Source organism: Apus apus, chromosome 4 (genome assembly GCF_020740795.1).
Source record: "Apus apus isolate bApuApu2 chromosome 4, bApuApu2.pri.cur, whole genome shotgun sequence".
Lineage (NCBI taxonomy): Eukaryota > Metazoa > Chordata > Aves > Apodiformes > Apodidae > Apus > Apus apus.
The window spans coordinates 87,030,731-87,047,995 of record NC_067285.1 but is presented as its reverse complement, the minus strand read 5'-3'; the positions used below and the strand labels follow the sequence as shown (position 1 = coordinate 87,047,995).

The window sequence follows — 17,265 nt, the reverse complement described above, 5'->3', positions numbered from 1 at the left end:
CAGGCTCTTCAATGTGAATTTTAGGTGACCTCTGTTGGGCTGCCTAAATACGGAAGCACAGAGTGCCTACACATCACATTGCAATCAATGGGAGCTGCAAATATCAACACATGGACTGCAGATTACATATTCTAGTCGTTATCATTAACAGTAAAATACCTGCTAATTACCATGGGCTTGTATGTGACAGGAATAGTAGTAAGTGTTCGCAGGAATGATTAATTCATTTAAATTATGTGGTGTGCCTCACTAACTGGGAAGGTTCTGAAAAATGAACCAGTGAACTGGCTTCTGTCTGTAGTAATAGATGAAGTTACTGCCTGGCATCACCAAATTGAATTATTGGCAGGCTAAGTGCTCCAGGAGAGTTTGTTACCAGCAGCACAGCTATTCTGCAGACAGGGGAGGGGCAGAGAGAGACCCTCCCTCGGTCTGCCAGCTTTGCCCTTGAAACAAGCAGCAGGCACTGGCTTGTTCTTAGGGACACTTCCTGGTCTTCGGGGTACACCCTGAAATTCAAATGAATGAAAAGCCCTTGTGGAGACCTATTAGAAACTCGTGCCATATACACTCCCATGACAATTGGCTGATATTCTACTGCTAATGCTAGTGACCAGAATACGTAATTCACAGTCCATGTGTATGAAAAAAAATTTTTTAAAAGGCTGCTGTGAAGTTGGATAAATCACATCTCCTCAGGCAGACAGTGAATGTGAGACTTGTTCCCTGGGGCTGGCCATGCCATCCTTAGCTAATCTGCCAGCTCTGGAAGAGCTGCTCCCACTAAGTGCTTGCTGCTCCAGAAATCCCACCTCACAGCTCCAAAGGCTGAGGAGGTCTAAATGACATGAAGGCAGCGTGGGACATGCAGATGGGGCTTTTGGTCCTGTGCCAAGGTCAATTGCATGTCCTTCATTTAAGAAGTGAATTTTTTTTTCTCATTCTCCTCCCTTTTCTTTGTCACAGTGTGATGAAATCAGGGACTTCCCTTAAGTTTTTGTACTTTATTACTTTTCATTTTATGAGTAAGAGCCACAATGAAAGTATTTTTGGCCAAATAAGTTTGACCTTTCTCTCCTTTCTGGTAAATAACAAGGGATACTATCTTTTCAACATTGACCATCAAATTAATTTTTGTACTGAAACAGAATAAAGAAAATTAATGCTTAAATTGATGCAGAATTACATTTTGTCCTGAATAGCAGAGATGAAAAAAAAAAAAAAAATTACTGAAATTATCACCACTTCTGAAAATCAGGAGACTTGTTAAGAGCAAGCACATCAACACAAAACAAACTTCTGTTTGTGATTATTATAACTCAGGGGGAACCAAAATTGCACTGAGAAGATGAGATTTATCTAGAAGCTCTTGAAACCTCCAAGAGTTGAAATAATCTCACCAGAAAATCCTAACATGTCCACGTCTGCATCTGGATTAACCAATGTAAATTTATCATTCTTTCCAACCACACTGGGCATTCTCACAGAAGTTTACAGCTCAAAGCATGTCTTTTTTTCTGTGCATACGTAGGCACAGGATCATGATGTTTTTAATGCTTTGAAAAGAGAATTAAGTTTCCAGCTACCTTTAGGATTAATAAATCTGGATTGCTATGGACCAAGAATCAGAGTGGGTACCAGAGGAAGGATGCTGTGTAAAGCCTGCTGTCAGCAGGTTTCTCTGCAGTGTGTCTGCAAGGAAATGCTGTGGACTCAGGGCGTGCAGCAACCCGGTTTAAAATGAAGCTGAAACACCTTAAATTCTCCCTTGTCATTCACTGGGAAGCCCTGCAACAAGTAGAGGGTTTAGTGATTTTTAGGCATCACTTGAGTGGTGAGCCACGCTTCAGCACTGCGATGACTTTTTATGATCACTGCAGCTCTGAGTGTTGGGAAAGTCAGGACCCAGTGGTCATTTTGCAAATAAAACCTTCTGTCACTTCCTCATCTTCCTCAGCATTAGAAACTTAACCAGAGTGAGCTGGGTTTAGCCTTGGGATTAACACCCTTTTCTCTGTATGACTGAAATATTTGAAGAAGTAAGAGTTTCAGCTTTGTGTCGTGGGCTGGTCTCTTCTGTTTGGCTATCTCGGAGTAATGAACACACACACGTGTATTCTTGCCTTACTGTGGAGCTTGAGGAGGAAAAGAAAAATAATAAGGGGAGGGAGCAGAACTTAGGAGAGGACATTATCTCCCAAAGACAGCTGATCACACACTTGTTTTGCATGGAGAGATTCTAGTGACAGGTTTGTTGTGCTGGCTTATTATTCCGGTTTAAAGTTATTAATATTAATATGGCAAAGTTATAATTACTTCTATTTTTAATTTATCTAGCAAAGATGCTGCATACACAGTGTTTCAGATGTTAATTGTTTTTTTACCGACAGATTGTTACAAGCAATAGCAGAAATTTGGGTGATTATGGATACGAAAGGAAATTAACATTGAACATCCGTTCAGTGGGAGTTAATGATTCTGGAGAATTCACATGTGAAGCAGGAAACCCTTTTGGAAAAACAAATGCCACAGTAACCTTGAAAGCACTAGGTAAATAGTTATTCTAAACATCTTAACGTTTCTTAAGAGTGGGAGGTGGAAAGTGAGAACACTGGGGAGCCTTCCATTCCTTCTCTGTCCTTCCCCCCAAAGCTCAATGAGTAAAGTTGTTTTATTAAAAGGTTATTGCTGACAGGTACCATATGGGATGGCTCAGGAAATGTGGTGTGTATGGCTACTTTTATTTCTACAACCCTTTGTATCTTATTGGGATGTGCTATTGAAACAACCACCCAATTCTTCTCTCTGGTTTGTCTCATCCTTCCTGGTTTAATTTTAAATTTAATCCAGTCTTAACAAAGCAAGTGATTTACCTTTGCCTGATACTGTCCCTATGCTTAAGTGATTTGTCAGCATGAGCCTTCCAAGCACAGGAAATTTTGCTGACATCAGTGTTGCTTTTGCATAGAAGCTGTATAGGTACCTCTGTTTAAAATAATGCCATGAGGAGCACTGCAGTCTGCATAGACAGCATGAAATCGTTTTGGAGTTCACTCCCACGGTAAATCCACTATCCATCACTTCCACAGGTTTTGGCTTATGTCCCTTAGCAGTGAGCGAACTCCCTCCATCCTCTTGTTTAGTAACAGACTCATTTAGAATCTGTGATGTATTAACTTGGGTGACACACAGTGCCTTTTGAATTTTAAAGCTGCCAAAACTTGCTAATTTGATAAATTGATGACAATTAAGGGCATGCTGGTGTAGTTCATAAGGTAATTCTGAAGAAGTTTGCGGAGTTGGCTATAACTGTTTCAGTTCCTCACCATTGAAGGGTGTAGTAACTGAGGGAAGTGTAGCCTCAGATCTTTCTTCCTTTTCAAATCTGTTTTTCTGTTGCACAGATACTCCTGCAACATTGCTTGTTTTGCTTCCCCTGGTAGCTTAGAAGCAGAAGTGTTTGACCTATGCAGGTCAGATCTTCAGCAGAGTGGCAGGAGTTTGAGTGCCATTAACTTAACTCCACCATTGGAGAGGGTAGGGTTCATGATGATGGGAAGGGTTTCATTTTTTTCTCTTTTTTTTTTACAGGAGATACTAAATTAATATGTTAAAGAGTGAAACAGTGTGAAATATGCAAGAAAATCTTTTCCCCAAGGGGAACAATATGAAAGCTTTTATTATACGAGGAAGAAAATTCATAACTACAGAATTTCTTAGGACTACTACGTATGCAAATGTGGCTTGAAAAAGGATTTTTTTTCGGAAGGTCAGGGGACTAAAATAAAGCACAGCATTATAAAAAGTAGAAAATAAAATAACAAGTTTGTCTTTAGTAAAATACAAAGTTTGTATTTAATAAAAAGTGCCAGAGAAAAGCTGGAATATTTCCTTTTTGAGATAGTTTTATATCCTCACCCTCTCACATTTGACTTAAAAGCAAATAAACTCTGTCTCCTGAATGCCTTTCCCCGTTCATTGTCAAACTGACTATACTTACCTGAACTGTGCCAACTCCCAGGGTCCTGGCAAGTGGTATGTGGTGTGTACAGGAGAGATCCTGGGGCTGTGTCAGATCCTAAATCCCTATGGCTTTAATGTTAGCCAAAAGATTTACAATAAATAATGGAGTTTTTTGTTAAGTTTCCTGATTACTTTTTTAAACAGTTAATTTATCTAACTGTAAACAGTTTCTAGAACTGCATTTCAGGGACCAATAGCACAAGCATACAATTTTATTGGCTTTTGGGTCCAATTTTGAGTCTAGGTTGCATTGGGGATCCTGTGTTTATAGAGAAAATGGAAAAAAGCTGTGCAAAGGAGCTAAAATCTTCACTTTCCGGATTTAAAACATTTTCTCTCTTCTCATGGTGGGGAGCATTTTAGAGCATACCTGCCTGCTGTGAGTTTACTTCATCCTTTCTTCTCTGAAGCAGCTGTCAAGTGCTCTGGCAGCTCCATATGCTTTCACCAAGCCCTGCTGGCTCTGGTTTTCCTGAGCTCAGGTGCCCAGCTGGCCACAACAGTTTGATTACTAGAAAGTGGAAAGAAGCAGAGATCCGAGATTGACTTTTCATCTACATTCAAGCTCTCTCAGTAAATGTGTTTCCTTGTAATTGCAATCTGCCTGTCAGACTGGTAATTCCCATGTGAATTTGCGTAATAGGACTGAAAAATTTGCCTTTTCAAAGTGAATAATCCTGAAACTGATGAGTTTATTAATGAAATCAAAACCACTGCAGTAAAGATGCTGCTCCACATGATATTTTGGAATGGAACTGCTCAATGATAAATGGTATCTGCCAGACAGAAGATTAAGACCCAGCAGTAGATAAACAGAAAAGCCTTAGTTTAAGACAATTGGTATCCAGGCCTGTGAACTTAGCACATTTTTCTCTAATTACAGTTCTTAATAGCTTCATTGTAACGTCATTCTTAATTACACTTGACAAAGTAACCTTAAATACTCTATTGTAATAAATTACCAATTTCTCCTGCTTTTTGCATAGTGTTTCTTTTGTACTATACTCTTAGTGACTCTGATTTCTGGAAAAATGTAAATACTTGAGTAGAGGCAAGCACATGCTTGCATTTTTCCAAAAGCAAATAGAGGCTGTTTATCACCAGAAGATGGAATTATTTCTGTTAGGGCACTAAAGGCTGCTTTAAGTCCTGTGCCTCATTGCTATATATAACTACTAGCTTTGGTTTTGGCAGGTGAGGGTTCAAGTTCTGCTTTGGAGATAAGGCTTCCTCTTTCACAGTTGGATGTTTGATCACTAGGTATTGAAGTAGTCTAAGTGTGGTTAGAGTACTGACAATCTTCTAAATGGCCCTGAAATTGTTTTTCTTCTCCTCTTATGCCATCAGCTAAAGGATTTGTGCGTTTGTTTGCAACAATGAATACCACAATAGATATAAATGCAGGACAAAATGGAAATCTAACAGTTGAATATGAGGCATATCCAAAACCCAAGGAAGAAGTCTGGATGTACATGAACGAAACATTACAGAATTCATCAGACCATTATGTCAAGTTCAAGACTGTGAGCAATAACAGGTAATGCGGATGGTTGTAAGTGCTATCAGTTTCACTTTCGAACAGCAAAGTAGTGTCTGCTCAGGAAAGATGGAAGTGTAAATGGTGGGAAAATTGTAATTATGTAAGATCTCATGGTCCATGTGGCTTATCACAGTGACTGGTGCAAAGTCTGCTAACCTAGATTTGGAATAGTGTTGAACTAAATGCACCATCTGAGGACTGGTGGGCCATAAGCTCACAACACGCCTACAAGATGCCATTCCTGCCCAATAAAGCAAAACTAAGAATGCAAAGTTGTTTATGTGTAGAGACTCCCTCCACTATCACAGTAGAGCCCAGTGCTCTTGACAAAAGCTTATGCTTTTATTTCACTGTGCACTGTTCTCTCCTGGGCACTGGTCCTCCAAAAATCTAGTGTAGGACCTAGCATGTGTGGTGTGGTTTGTGGATCTGGGTGCCCTTCTCGGTGAGAAAAGAGCAGGCGGGGATGCATGCACAGGGTCCAAGTCTGGTGCTCAGCTGTGATGCAGGCATGCATCTGGGTGTTAGAAGGGGCAAAACTTCTGGATGCTACTTTGCAAAGTAACGCAAGATAAGAGTGTTGGCATGGACAGTGTATGCAGACAAATACTACACTCTAATAATTCACTCCTTAGCTTCCATACAGCAATCCCCTTTTCACTGCAAGTTGTGAGCATCAGTAATGCTTTTTTTTTTCTTTACAGTTACACAAGTGAACTTCACCTTACCCGATTAAAAGGAACAGAAGGAGGCATTTACACATTTTTTGTGTCCAATTCTGATGCCAGCTCCTCTGTAACATTTAATGTCTATGTGAAAAGTAAGTAAAGTGAACAGTCTGAAATATTTCATTATCACAGTCATTGTATTTTATACAACATAATGTATGCACAAGATGTCACAGTGCAGTTCAGCATATGAGAGGCTTTCTGAAGTGAAGCACATGGTGGAAAACTATTTAAATGTCAAGATATAAAAGTGCAGAGAACTTACACAAATCCACCTACTATCCAGTGTGACCCTCCATTCTAGCAAGCATATTCCAGAGATTACTGGGGAGCAGATAGATTGTTTATACAGGAAAAAATCTGTAGCACCCAGAAAGACAATCTCAAAAGTGAGCGTGTACCATAAACCTTTGATAATTTAAGGTGGGGCAGGATATACAGGGATTATAATTTGCATTTTTGGCAGCCAAGTTAAGATATTAATTGTCTTTATTTGTTTGAATTGGATGCAGAGTTTGAAAGCCTGTCAGGAGAATTATCCACTTGTGCCTTTTGGCATCTAAATACTTCTGAATAATAAAATACAGATCTCCATTGTTTTAGGGAAATCTGCATAGCTTTGCAAACACGTGTGCTGTCATCTTTGGGACACGGTTTTTAAAAAAGAGTGTCAATCTCAGTTCCAAACAACATTCTTGAAGACAAAAGCTAAACTTCAAAATTAATTCAATGAAACCTTCAGGGAGCCCTGTCCTTCACAGCAGAGCCATCCTGGTAGAGAATTTCATGCTCTCAGCAGACAAATACTGGCAGCTGCTAAAGGCCAAGCTTAAGGAAAATTAAGCCAGAAGGGGACTGCAGGCAGATTGGAGAACCTAAGGCGAGGTAGATAGTGATGCCTTTAAGCCCAGCAGGAGGAACTGTATAAAAAGTGAATGAATGTGCTGCAAGTACAGTTCTGTGTTGCTGCTATGCTTCAGTAGCAATGTGTCCTTCTATGGGCATAGCCTAATGTAGAGGACTGTTGAAACTTCCATGAATGCACAAAATCCTAGATACTAATTTCTGAATTCTTCTTATTATCACTGAAAGCCAACATTTGTAGCATCACTATTAGCTATGCCATAGTTTGGGACTAGAAATGTCACTTGGGCTTCTTTCAGAACATGGCATTTCTTCCTTCATCTGTGAATATTGTCATTTACATTCTTGTGCCTTTTCCATTTCCCAGCTGTGATTTCTGAGATGGGGGCACTGGTGACCTCAGCTGTCCTTTGCCGCTGTCGATGAATGTGGGTTACAGTCATGAGGGACAACTCTACTATTTTACAGATTAGCAGAGCAAAATACTGAGCCAGAAGTTTTATTTCTGGGAGGGAAGGGGAGAAATTGCAGGTCACCCGTGGAGTAATCAGTTCAGATGAGGCTGGGTGGTGTTTTCTGACTTGCAGTGTCACACACAGGCTTGAAATGAGGGGTTGCTCATGGGCCTCCCCAGGCTCTGCAGACTACTTGGGAGCAGTCTGAGTGCAGTCACTTAAAAACCAAACCAAACAAAAAAACACAACAAACCAACAAAAAACAACAACAACAAAAACCCCACAGTTTTGTTGTCGCAAGGTGTCATTTCTTGATGCTGAGGTCCGTGTTGCCACTTTTGAGGAATCTGCTGCTTGACAAAAGCTGAAAAACCCAAGGTCAGCCTTGGGATTCAATAAAGACTTTAAAGCTGTCTCAGCAGAGCCCAGGTTACCATGCACTGTGGCCCTGGGTGGACTGCACATATTGCAGAAGCAGATGGATTTGATACACTTGACTCCAGAGTTTCTTTTGTCTTTTTAGCTAAGGTCCTGCAAATACTTTTTAATTTTGAAAAGAAGAGGTGAAATAAATTGATCCATCTAGGGTTTTTTTAAAAGAAAAATAGCCTCATGTTTTCAGTGGCTTGTAAGAGGCTGATCATTTAGGTATGAAACACAAATTTCATGACAGCCTATCATATTATTTGATATTGTGAGTCATGTGTGGGTGGGACAGATCCTTATCTAATGGTGTGTCCTGACCTGACATCGTTGTCAGCGGGGATTTCACATAAATTGCTGGGATGTAGCTCGTGATGTTTACACGTCTGGCTTGGACGAGTAATCAGCAGAAAGTAATCAAACAGGTAAAACAGGATTCATAATCAGGAGAATGTCTTCACGTAAACAAAAATCAATGCTGAAGCATTTGCTGAAAGACTTAAAAAACCCTGCGCAGAAATACTTGCCTTGGATTTAAACACATTTAGCAATCGCATATGCTAATCTGAAACAATACTAAATTGCTTAAAAAAAATGTAGTCAGTCATAGTAAGTGTGACATGAAGTAAGGAAGGAAGCAACTCTGAAATTAGGAGCCAGAAAGAATATTACAACTTGACAAGCAGTCTGCTGAACTGAGTTACAATTAAGATATTGTAGAAATCTCCAGAGTAGCAAGGTACAATGCATCTAGCTATTAGGGGAGGAATCTTTCAACTAGTATCTGAGTTTAGTGCAAAATAGTATGTGGGCTTAATTATACTCAACAAAATATTAGCTATGCGTGAATTTGGGCTCAAGCTGCAGAGAAAACTGGTCATGGTGTTACAGATCACGTGAAGCCAAGCTCAGCAGTTTTTCTGTCATTGGAGTGAACAAATGAGGAGTCACTGGGGTAATATAAACAGATTTGTTCCAATCAGAAAATATGCCATTAGGAGGAAAGCTTTCTCTCTTTGACTGCAATGACAGACAATACTTATTAAATATTGCTTTTTAGGTGTTTACTTTTTTAATGATGAAGAAAAGGAAATCAGCAATAGAAAGCAAATGCATAAGAGTATTGAGTTAAAATAGGAGTGACCACTCAGAAATCCTTTTTGCTGTATTCAGAATCAACGTTCATTAAAGCTGAAAAGCAGTTGATAAACGTAGTGAAATTAGAAGTTAAAGACATCTAGTGACTGGTTATGGTAGGCTATCTGTATGTATACCAAGTAATGTAACGAAACTTTAAATACTTAAAGGGTTAAAGCTGAAACATTAAGCAAAGTCTAGTCATTAGGAGGAGCCTGTCTGCTACCAGGGGTAATTAGGCAGTGAAAGTCATAAAATCTAGCACCATAAAATCTCTTTTAAAAAGGAGATGCTCAGTGACAGCTTGGCATCTGTTTCTCAAATCGAGCCCATCTTTGCTCCGGCGCCCCCTGTGCTGGTGGGTGAGGAAGAGGCTCTGGCTCCAGACGGGTGCAGGTGCTGAGACATGGCGCGTGGCCCGAGGCAGCAAACGGCACAGCCCCGGGGGCGTGGGAGCAGCAGCCACCTCTGCCCCCTTGGGTACTGGCTTGGGGGGCTCTTTGCTGCTGCAAGTGAAATGCATCCCTCAATTTCTCTGAGCCCGGGAGGCCTGAGGAGAGGCAGATCACACTAATCATTGCATAAGTGCTTCACCGGGGACCTCATGGGTAGAGCTGCTCTCAGGGCAGCTGCTTTCAGGAAGCTTCTGCAGCTCAGCATCCCATAGCACTAGGGCTGGACTCACTGCCTGGCTGCTGGAAGCATTAACCATCCACAGTGTCTCAGCTCCCTCCGCTGCTGCAGGATTAGTCCTCCTGGTCTTGTGGCTCTGTAGACAGGCTTTTATTGTGCTGTTATTTTACTGTAGAAAAAAAGCCCAACTAATAGAGGCATTTTATTTTTCCTTACTCAGAGTGTTAGATGCAGCCCAAATCTGCCACGATGTTTTTTTCTGGGGTTTAATGTTCCTTTTTCTCTTATACTTGACTTTTAATTGATCTCATTTGTTGTGTTACGTTGCATTGTAACATTGCCCAAAACATAATATATGCCTAAACAAATGGGTTTCACATGGGTAGCAGATTATCTAATTATAATTTCACAATCCAACCATTTTTGTAGGAGTTTCAGCAATGTGAATTATGTCTATCTGTGAGCACTAAGGCTGGGTGAGATGCTGTGTGCTCTCAGAAAGCTCCTCACCAAATGAGTAATGCTGAAAATCTATCTCAACGTTTTGCAACAATGTTTGGTTCTTGGTGGTTTGCATAAAACACAACATGCAGATTTAGAAATGAAAGAACATTCGGTTCCTGTAACATGAGTCATGAAGAGATGCTATGTGATTGAGAATATGTGTGCTTTATTGCCTCCAATTTAATCAGCAAGTAGAATATTCATTAAAAATTAACACTGTGCAGTCTTTGTACGTGGATTTTATCTGAAATAAATCTGTCTTCCAACTGTAGTCTATAGAGCTTCACAACTTTCTAGAGTATTAGCAGTTCATCTTACATTTCTGTAAAGTTATTTGAACTGATAATGGACTTTTAACTTGTACCTGTCAGGTGAGCAGCATCTTTGGTATATAGTCTTTTTTTTTCATTAACTTTTTTTGGGGGTAATTTTGCAGGAGAGCAAAGATAGTTATGGAAAACAAGGCCTCTAATTCAGTTTTCTCCAATAAATAAATCTTGCTGTTGTTAGTGGTGCCCTAAGCTGAAAGCCTGTGCCATTGAAGTAATGACTGTAAAGGCCATCTGATCTCTCTAGTTTCCTGCCATACTTGAGACAGCAGCTCCTGAACCAAGTGCAGGACCAGCTCTGGTGTAGGACACCGTGGGATGCATCAGCTGGCCAGATTGCTTTCTAAAATACCAAAACAATCATTAATTATCCTTTGGAAAGCTAATATATTCGGCCAAATATTAGCTTCCTTTGTGGGCAATGTTTCAGAGAGTCAGGCAGTCCAGCATTTTGGTAGCAATGTAGATGATCTTTTCAAATAGTCAGTGGAGGAAAGGTGTTCTCCTGAAGTCCAGCCCAGGCATTCAGAACTGGTGTTATCACAGATCGTCAGTGCTTGCAGGACACCAGTTCAGACCTAGACACCCTTGAATATGCAAAGCTCCGTTCAACTGAGCGATTTCATGGATGATGATGCACACAAGTTGCTGGGATGAAGAGCAAGTGGCAATGCAAATGCTGGGTTCCCCTAAAATTTACCTCTCCTTTGTATTTATTACAGCAAAACCAGAGATTCTCACTTTGGATATACTTAGCAATGGTATTCTTCAGTGTGTAGCAGCTGGATTCCCAGCCCCCACCATATACTGGTATTTCTGCCCAGGAACCGAGCAGAGGTGAGTTAAGTAACCAGAGTCTCCACACGTTACTCTAGGTGTAGCACACTTTATTTATAATTAAAAATAAAGAATATAAAATTACTCTGTAACAGTTACATTCAAACATTGCGTCACTGTTTTCATAATTTTCATCATTGCTTTATTTGAAGTGGTTTGAGGGGAAGGTAGGGGTACGGTTCATTATTCCCCTTTGAATTCCATCCTTGAAAGGAAAATTACCAACATTTTTTGCTGCAGAAAAGAAAAAGCCAAACTTTTGCCCTGCTGTAAGCTAGCTAAGGCTTGTATTGGTTTGGCTCCAAGTGACACATTTTCTGTATGCAATTTCACAGAATTACAATCACAGAATCACTTGTGAATATGGCTGTTATCTTTTGTTTTATTGTGTAATGATACAATTTTTCAAGACAAAAGGTAATTAGATTTCTATTCACATGAAGCATACGACAACTAAAGAAGTCTGGAGTTGTATGAATAAAATCTCATGTCTAGTTACCATGTTTCTGAAAAGATTGTAGAGGTTCACTGTGAAGTGAGCATTTGTGCAGTATGTTTTGAGGTATTTGTTGACTTCCACAATGGTTGTAGATCTCATGCTAGCAAGTCATGAGTCTCCCATCTGCATAATGTGTTTTATGCTGAAAATAATTGTTATTTCCCCATTTTTAAAAATACTGTCTTCTGTGTGCCCTCATGTAGTAAATACGTGACATTTTAAACACTGCAGCTAATTATAAAAAAGGAATGCAGACTTTTAAGTAGTTCATGGGTGGTTTCTTAGGAAGGAAAGGGAGGCAGCTACTGTCTGTTTTCTGATGCCATATAAATTTGGTGGTAATGTATGTATGTAATGTATATTTTGTGCTGTAATGAAATGATGCTCAGGGAGAGTTTTCAAGAGTAGGTAAGAGAACATAACTGGTTGAAGCTAAAGTTGGAGATGTAGGTTGAGCAGTAGAAAACCCATACTGAGCTTACAGACCTGTAGATATCTCTAGCCAAAAGCAAACACAAAGACCTCATCCTGTTCAGTTAGGTCAGTTTTGGTGTATGTATCTGGTTCCATCACTATGTAGAAGACAATGAGAAATCATGAGTAAGCTAAGTTTTGATGATAAGATCTTCAGCTGAATCCTTTTGTAGAGCAGTGCTACTTCCTTGTCTGACGGTCTGGCAGTGACTGCCTGGCTCAACAGCAGGACCTGTCATGCATTCCAAGTAACAATGCATGGCAATTAATGGTCCGTATTGCTTCTTCCAGGTGTTATGATTCACCAACATTATCCCCCATGGATGTCAAAGTCGGTTACACCAATTCATCAGTGCCTTCATTTGAACGAATCCTGGTTGAAAGCACCATCAACGCCAGCATGTTCAGTAGCACCGGCACCGTGTGCTGCGAGGCCTCCAGCAATGGGGACAGGAGCTCTGCTTTCTTCAATTTTGCTATTAAAGGTAACGGCTGGAGTGAATGAGACCATAAAACATGGGTGCCGTTCAGCTCTTTCTGTAAGAGGATTTTAAGTGGTTTACCTTTGCCATAGGAAAGTTTATGGTACTGTGGCTGAGCTACATGTTCTGCTGTCAAAGCTTTGCTTTAATTTTTCAATGAATAATGTGGTATTGCCATTTTACAGCTCCAGATCTGCAGTGCAGCAGGTAACAGGGGCTTTTTTCCGTCAGTGCAGCACCTGCAGCATCCTACTGGCTTTCCTTCTCTCTCTCCCTTTTCCTGTCCTTACCTGTTTTGACTACTTAGGCCATCACTTTTTTCAAGGCAAGAGTGCATTTTTTAAATGTTTTTACAGAATATCAGGAAAAATGTGGTCCTGAACTTGCCTGGAGCCTAGGGTCTTGCTGTTGTAAAAGAAGTAACAACAACATGCTGCAAAAGGGCTTATGAGTTTTGTGTTTGTGGGTTTGTGGGAGGAAAAAAAAAGCACTAGAACATAGATGACTCAAAATGTGTTCGCAAATCTGTGCTCTTCTTTGCAAAATCAAATGTTTTGCTGCTTCTTTTTCCTCTGTTACACCCAGATATAACATATAAACAAATAAGCCAGATTTGGGGCAGATGTGTTTTACTGGAATGATATTCCCTCACTACTTGGCACAACCTCTACTTGTGAAGATGGTGCTGTAAAGATCATGTTTGAGCTGGGGGAAAAGAGATGAAATTAGGACTTCAGAGAATTAGCTTCTTTCTTTTACCTAACTTGATTGACATAATGCCAAGCCCATCCATTAATTAATCTTGGTGTCACGCCTCCCACATTGAGCTCAGACTCCCAAAGCAACAAACAGGGTGGTTTCTGTGCCAGCTCTGTCCCCCACAGCTCTGTCAGGAGAATCTTTCTGATGTACCTGGAGCACATCTGGGGAAGTCAAAACCCCAAACTATGTTTCACAAGGAAGAACCAAGGGAAGTTTTTCACCTGCATCTTTTTAATATAGTTTTTATTGTTCAGTATTTAAGCAGATTTTTCTCTCTCTTTCTTTCCAGAACAAATCCGCACCCATACCCTTTTCACTCCTTTATTAATTGCATTTGGAGTTGCTGCAGGACTCATGTGCATCATAGTCATGATCCTGGTGTACATATATTTGCAGGTAAAATCAGAAGCCCCTCTGCCTGTGCTAGGAAAATGTGTGAGCTGCCTGTGGAGGCTTCGGTCATGACAGGTGTTCTCTTTCTTTTCCAGAAACCGAAATACGAAGTTCAGTGGAAAGTTGTTGAAGAAATAAATGGAAACAACTATGTTTACATAGACCCAACACAACTTCCTTATGATCACAAATGGGAATTTCCTAGAAACCGGTTGAGTTTTGGTTGGTTTAGATTTATTTAACTTCATCTGCAATGTGAAACCTTCAGGTCTAGTATGAGATTTCGGTCAAACACAGCAGGGTTTTGTCAAGAAGATGTTGTGCAGTAATGCAAATAGTGATAATTGCTTATACTTAGCATGGGACAAAAAGCAAGCAGGCCTATATGTAATAGCTTCCTAGGTGTCATAAAATAAAATGTTGAACATTTCAGGAAGAAATGCTCTGAATTGTTACAGAGAATTTTGTTTTGCTTTCCTAGGTAAAACCCTTGGTGCTGGAGCTTTTGGAAAAGTTGTTGAAGCCACAGCTTATGGTCTATTTAAATCTGATGCTGCTATGACAGTAGCAGTAAAGATGTTGAAACGTAAGTTGCTGTAATATACTGTACAATATTTCCTCACTCCCTTCTGGTCGGTGTGTTATGTACTGAACACTGTGCTTTGCCTTGCAGCAAGTGCCCATTTAACGGAAAGAGAAGCCTTGATGTCAGAGCTTAAAGTGCTGAGTTACCTTGGAAACCACATTAATATTGTGAATCTCCTTGGAGCCTGCACTATTGGAGGTGGGGTTATCAACAGATTATTGATTATTTTTGTTCTTTTTTATTGCCAGAAGGAAGAACCTCGTGAAGAATAATCCAGCGCCATTAAGCGCAGGAATTGTAAATACATTTCTAGGTTAGGCAGGTTGCAGATTATCATGACTATCACCTGTGAGTTCCTGAATCTAGATTTTTAGGTTCATCCTAAAAGCAGTGATGAGACTCATGTAGGTGCAGCTAAAAAGGAAGGTTGCTGTTACTCTCTTTTATGTGAGCCATTGTGCACTGAGACATGCCAAAATGTACAGTGCAAGTTATTTCCTCAACCACATTGGTTCTCAGAAACAAATAAAAGATATATGGACGGGTTCCTTGTTAATATCCAAGGTGAAGTCAACAGGCTTGTCTTGTATAGTCTTCCAGAATTCTGTTTATAAACTGTATAGATACCTGTTAAGGCACCACTGAAGTTACAAATTCTAAGCAGCAGAAAGCTGAGAAAGAGGATTTTCCAAATAAACTATTGCACAACAAATGTTTCATATTTAGTATTAACTTAATAAGTTTGTTTTCCTGATTAGCAAAAGCTACAAAAAGGCTGCCGTGTCAATACAGAGTGATACAGTCCTGTATTTTTAGTCTATGTGCATTTAATATGAAAGATGGTGTTGCTTCTTACACAAATATTTGCTCTTTAAGTTTTTGTTTGATTTTTTAAAGGAGCTTGTAAAAATTCACAGTTTTAGATGGAGGCAAAACACTTCTCACTTTCACATTTAATGATTTAAAAATAGGATTAAATAATTTTGCTTAAGCAGTCAACAATGTAGACTCACTGACCTGACTGCATGTCTGCCTCAGTTGAAAAAATGTGGTGTCCGTAAGAAAATCCCACTACAAACACTGCTTTTGCCATTACAAAAGCTATAATTTTAAACTGCAGAAAAATGGAAATAAACTAGTGAGGTTAGGAAATGGGGGTACAGAATAACCTTACAGTTAGGATTGCTTAGAATTATGGAATCATTTATGTTGGAAAAGACCTTTAAGATCATTGTATCCCAGCATAGATGAAACAGCACGTAGCGTAATTACATATTCAAGGCCTAGAGCTGGAGTCATTCACTCAGAAAACGTATATTTGATCTATAAACATCCGTGCTGGAGATGACTTAATTCTCCTTTCTGATTTCATTTTAATATTCTAAGACCTTGTGCAATGTAGTTTTCTGTCGCGGCAGGCTGTTCTGATTGAATGATTTTTCCTATTATACTGCAGAATATAACACTCTACATCATTTCCAAAACATTACTGAAGGAGTGTGAAGCTCTTCTGTAAACAGAAGTGAATCAAAAGGATTTATGTTTGAAGCCTGAATTACGTTTGGAACAAATAACTTCCTCCAGGAAGTGAGCAAAATCAAACAGATGTGTCTGGCCAGAAACATTATCACATGAAGAAAGAGAAAAAGACTTATTTGTTTTATTTTTGTACAGTGCAATGCTATTGAAGTGGGTGAACGGGGGAATGAACTGGGAGCAACACAGCTTTAGCTGGACGATAGTTGCTGATCTGTGAAAGAAAAGATGCTGGGTTACTTTTCTATAACTTTTCAAGCCTAGACAGTGCTAGGCAGTGTGATTTTTAATAGCCCAGCCTGTTGCTTGGCTGAATGCTCTCTTTATGTAAGGTTTTCTGCTTTAAAAATAGTACTCACCTGCTTTCTAAAACTCAACTACATCTACAGGTCCCACTCTGGTCATTACAGAATATTGCTGCTATGGTGATCTTTTAAATTTTCTGAGGCGGAAACGAGATTCATTCATTTGTCCAAAACACGAAGAACATACAGAAACAGCAGTTTATGAGAACCTTTTGCATCAGGCAGAGCCTGCAGCGTAAGTATAACCTGATGAAATAAACTTCTCTCTTTAGAGGATTGAAAGGAGGAGATACCAAAGTTTGTCAGGGGTAAGATATGTGGAGAAACCTTTCATGCAGCAGGCCTTGAAGATTCTTTGCTGTGCAAAGAAACAATTTAATTAAAGAGACGATTAGTACAGCAAGTGGTTTATTCTAACAGAGTGCAGTTGGTTGTATACACTCACTGTTCTACTTCTTTATCAAATTTCCTTTAGTTATCTCATGCAGCTCCTTGGCTCCAATCTTTACATATTTGTATTTGTTGTTCCTGTTAAACACTGGCAGTGCTCATCTGGCATCTAGCAGAATGACAATTCCCCCAGTGTTGGGGTGTTAATACTCTGAGCTCTTCTAAGTTCCTGGCTTCAGAAATGACTTCTTAAAAAACTAAACCAGAGCCTTACCATATCAGAGGCAAGCTGCCACTGATAGCTCACTAGATTTTGTGATGACACGACCCATGTCATGATTCTCAGATTGCTCTTGTACTTTGAT

At 39.8% G+C, this 17,265-nt stretch overlaps 1 protein-coding gene across 1 annotated transcript in view; it reads left to right on the top strand.

The window, feature by feature from the left end:
• The window catches only part of KIT (KIT proto-oncogene, receptor tyrosine kinase), a 56,750-nt gene that overhangs the window by 26,790 nt on the left and 12,695 nt on the right, over positions 1 to 17,265 (top strand). The window contains exons 5-14 of the mRNA XM_051619400.1: positions 2,391 to 2,550; positions 5,371 to 5,560; positions 6,268 to 6,383; positions 11,359 to 11,473; positions 12,738 to 12,931; positions 13,980 to 14,086; positions 14,179 to 14,305; positions 14,565 to 14,669; positions 14,757 to 14,867; positions 16,595 to 16,745. Of these exons, the coding sequence (XP_051475360.1) occupies positions 2,391 to 2,550; positions 5,371 to 5,560; positions 6,268 to 6,383; positions 11,359 to 11,473; positions 12,738 to 12,931; positions 13,980 to 14,086; positions 14,179 to 14,305; positions 14,565 to 14,669; positions 14,757 to 14,867; positions 16,595 to 16,745 (1,376 nt within the window). The remainder of the gene's footprint in view (positions 1 to 2,390; positions 2,551 to 5,370; positions 5,561 to 6,267; positions 6,384 to 11,358; positions 11,474 to 12,737; positions 12,932 to 13,979; positions 14,087 to 14,178; positions 14,306 to 14,564; positions 14,670 to 14,756; positions 14,868 to 16,594; positions 16,746 to 17,265) is intronic.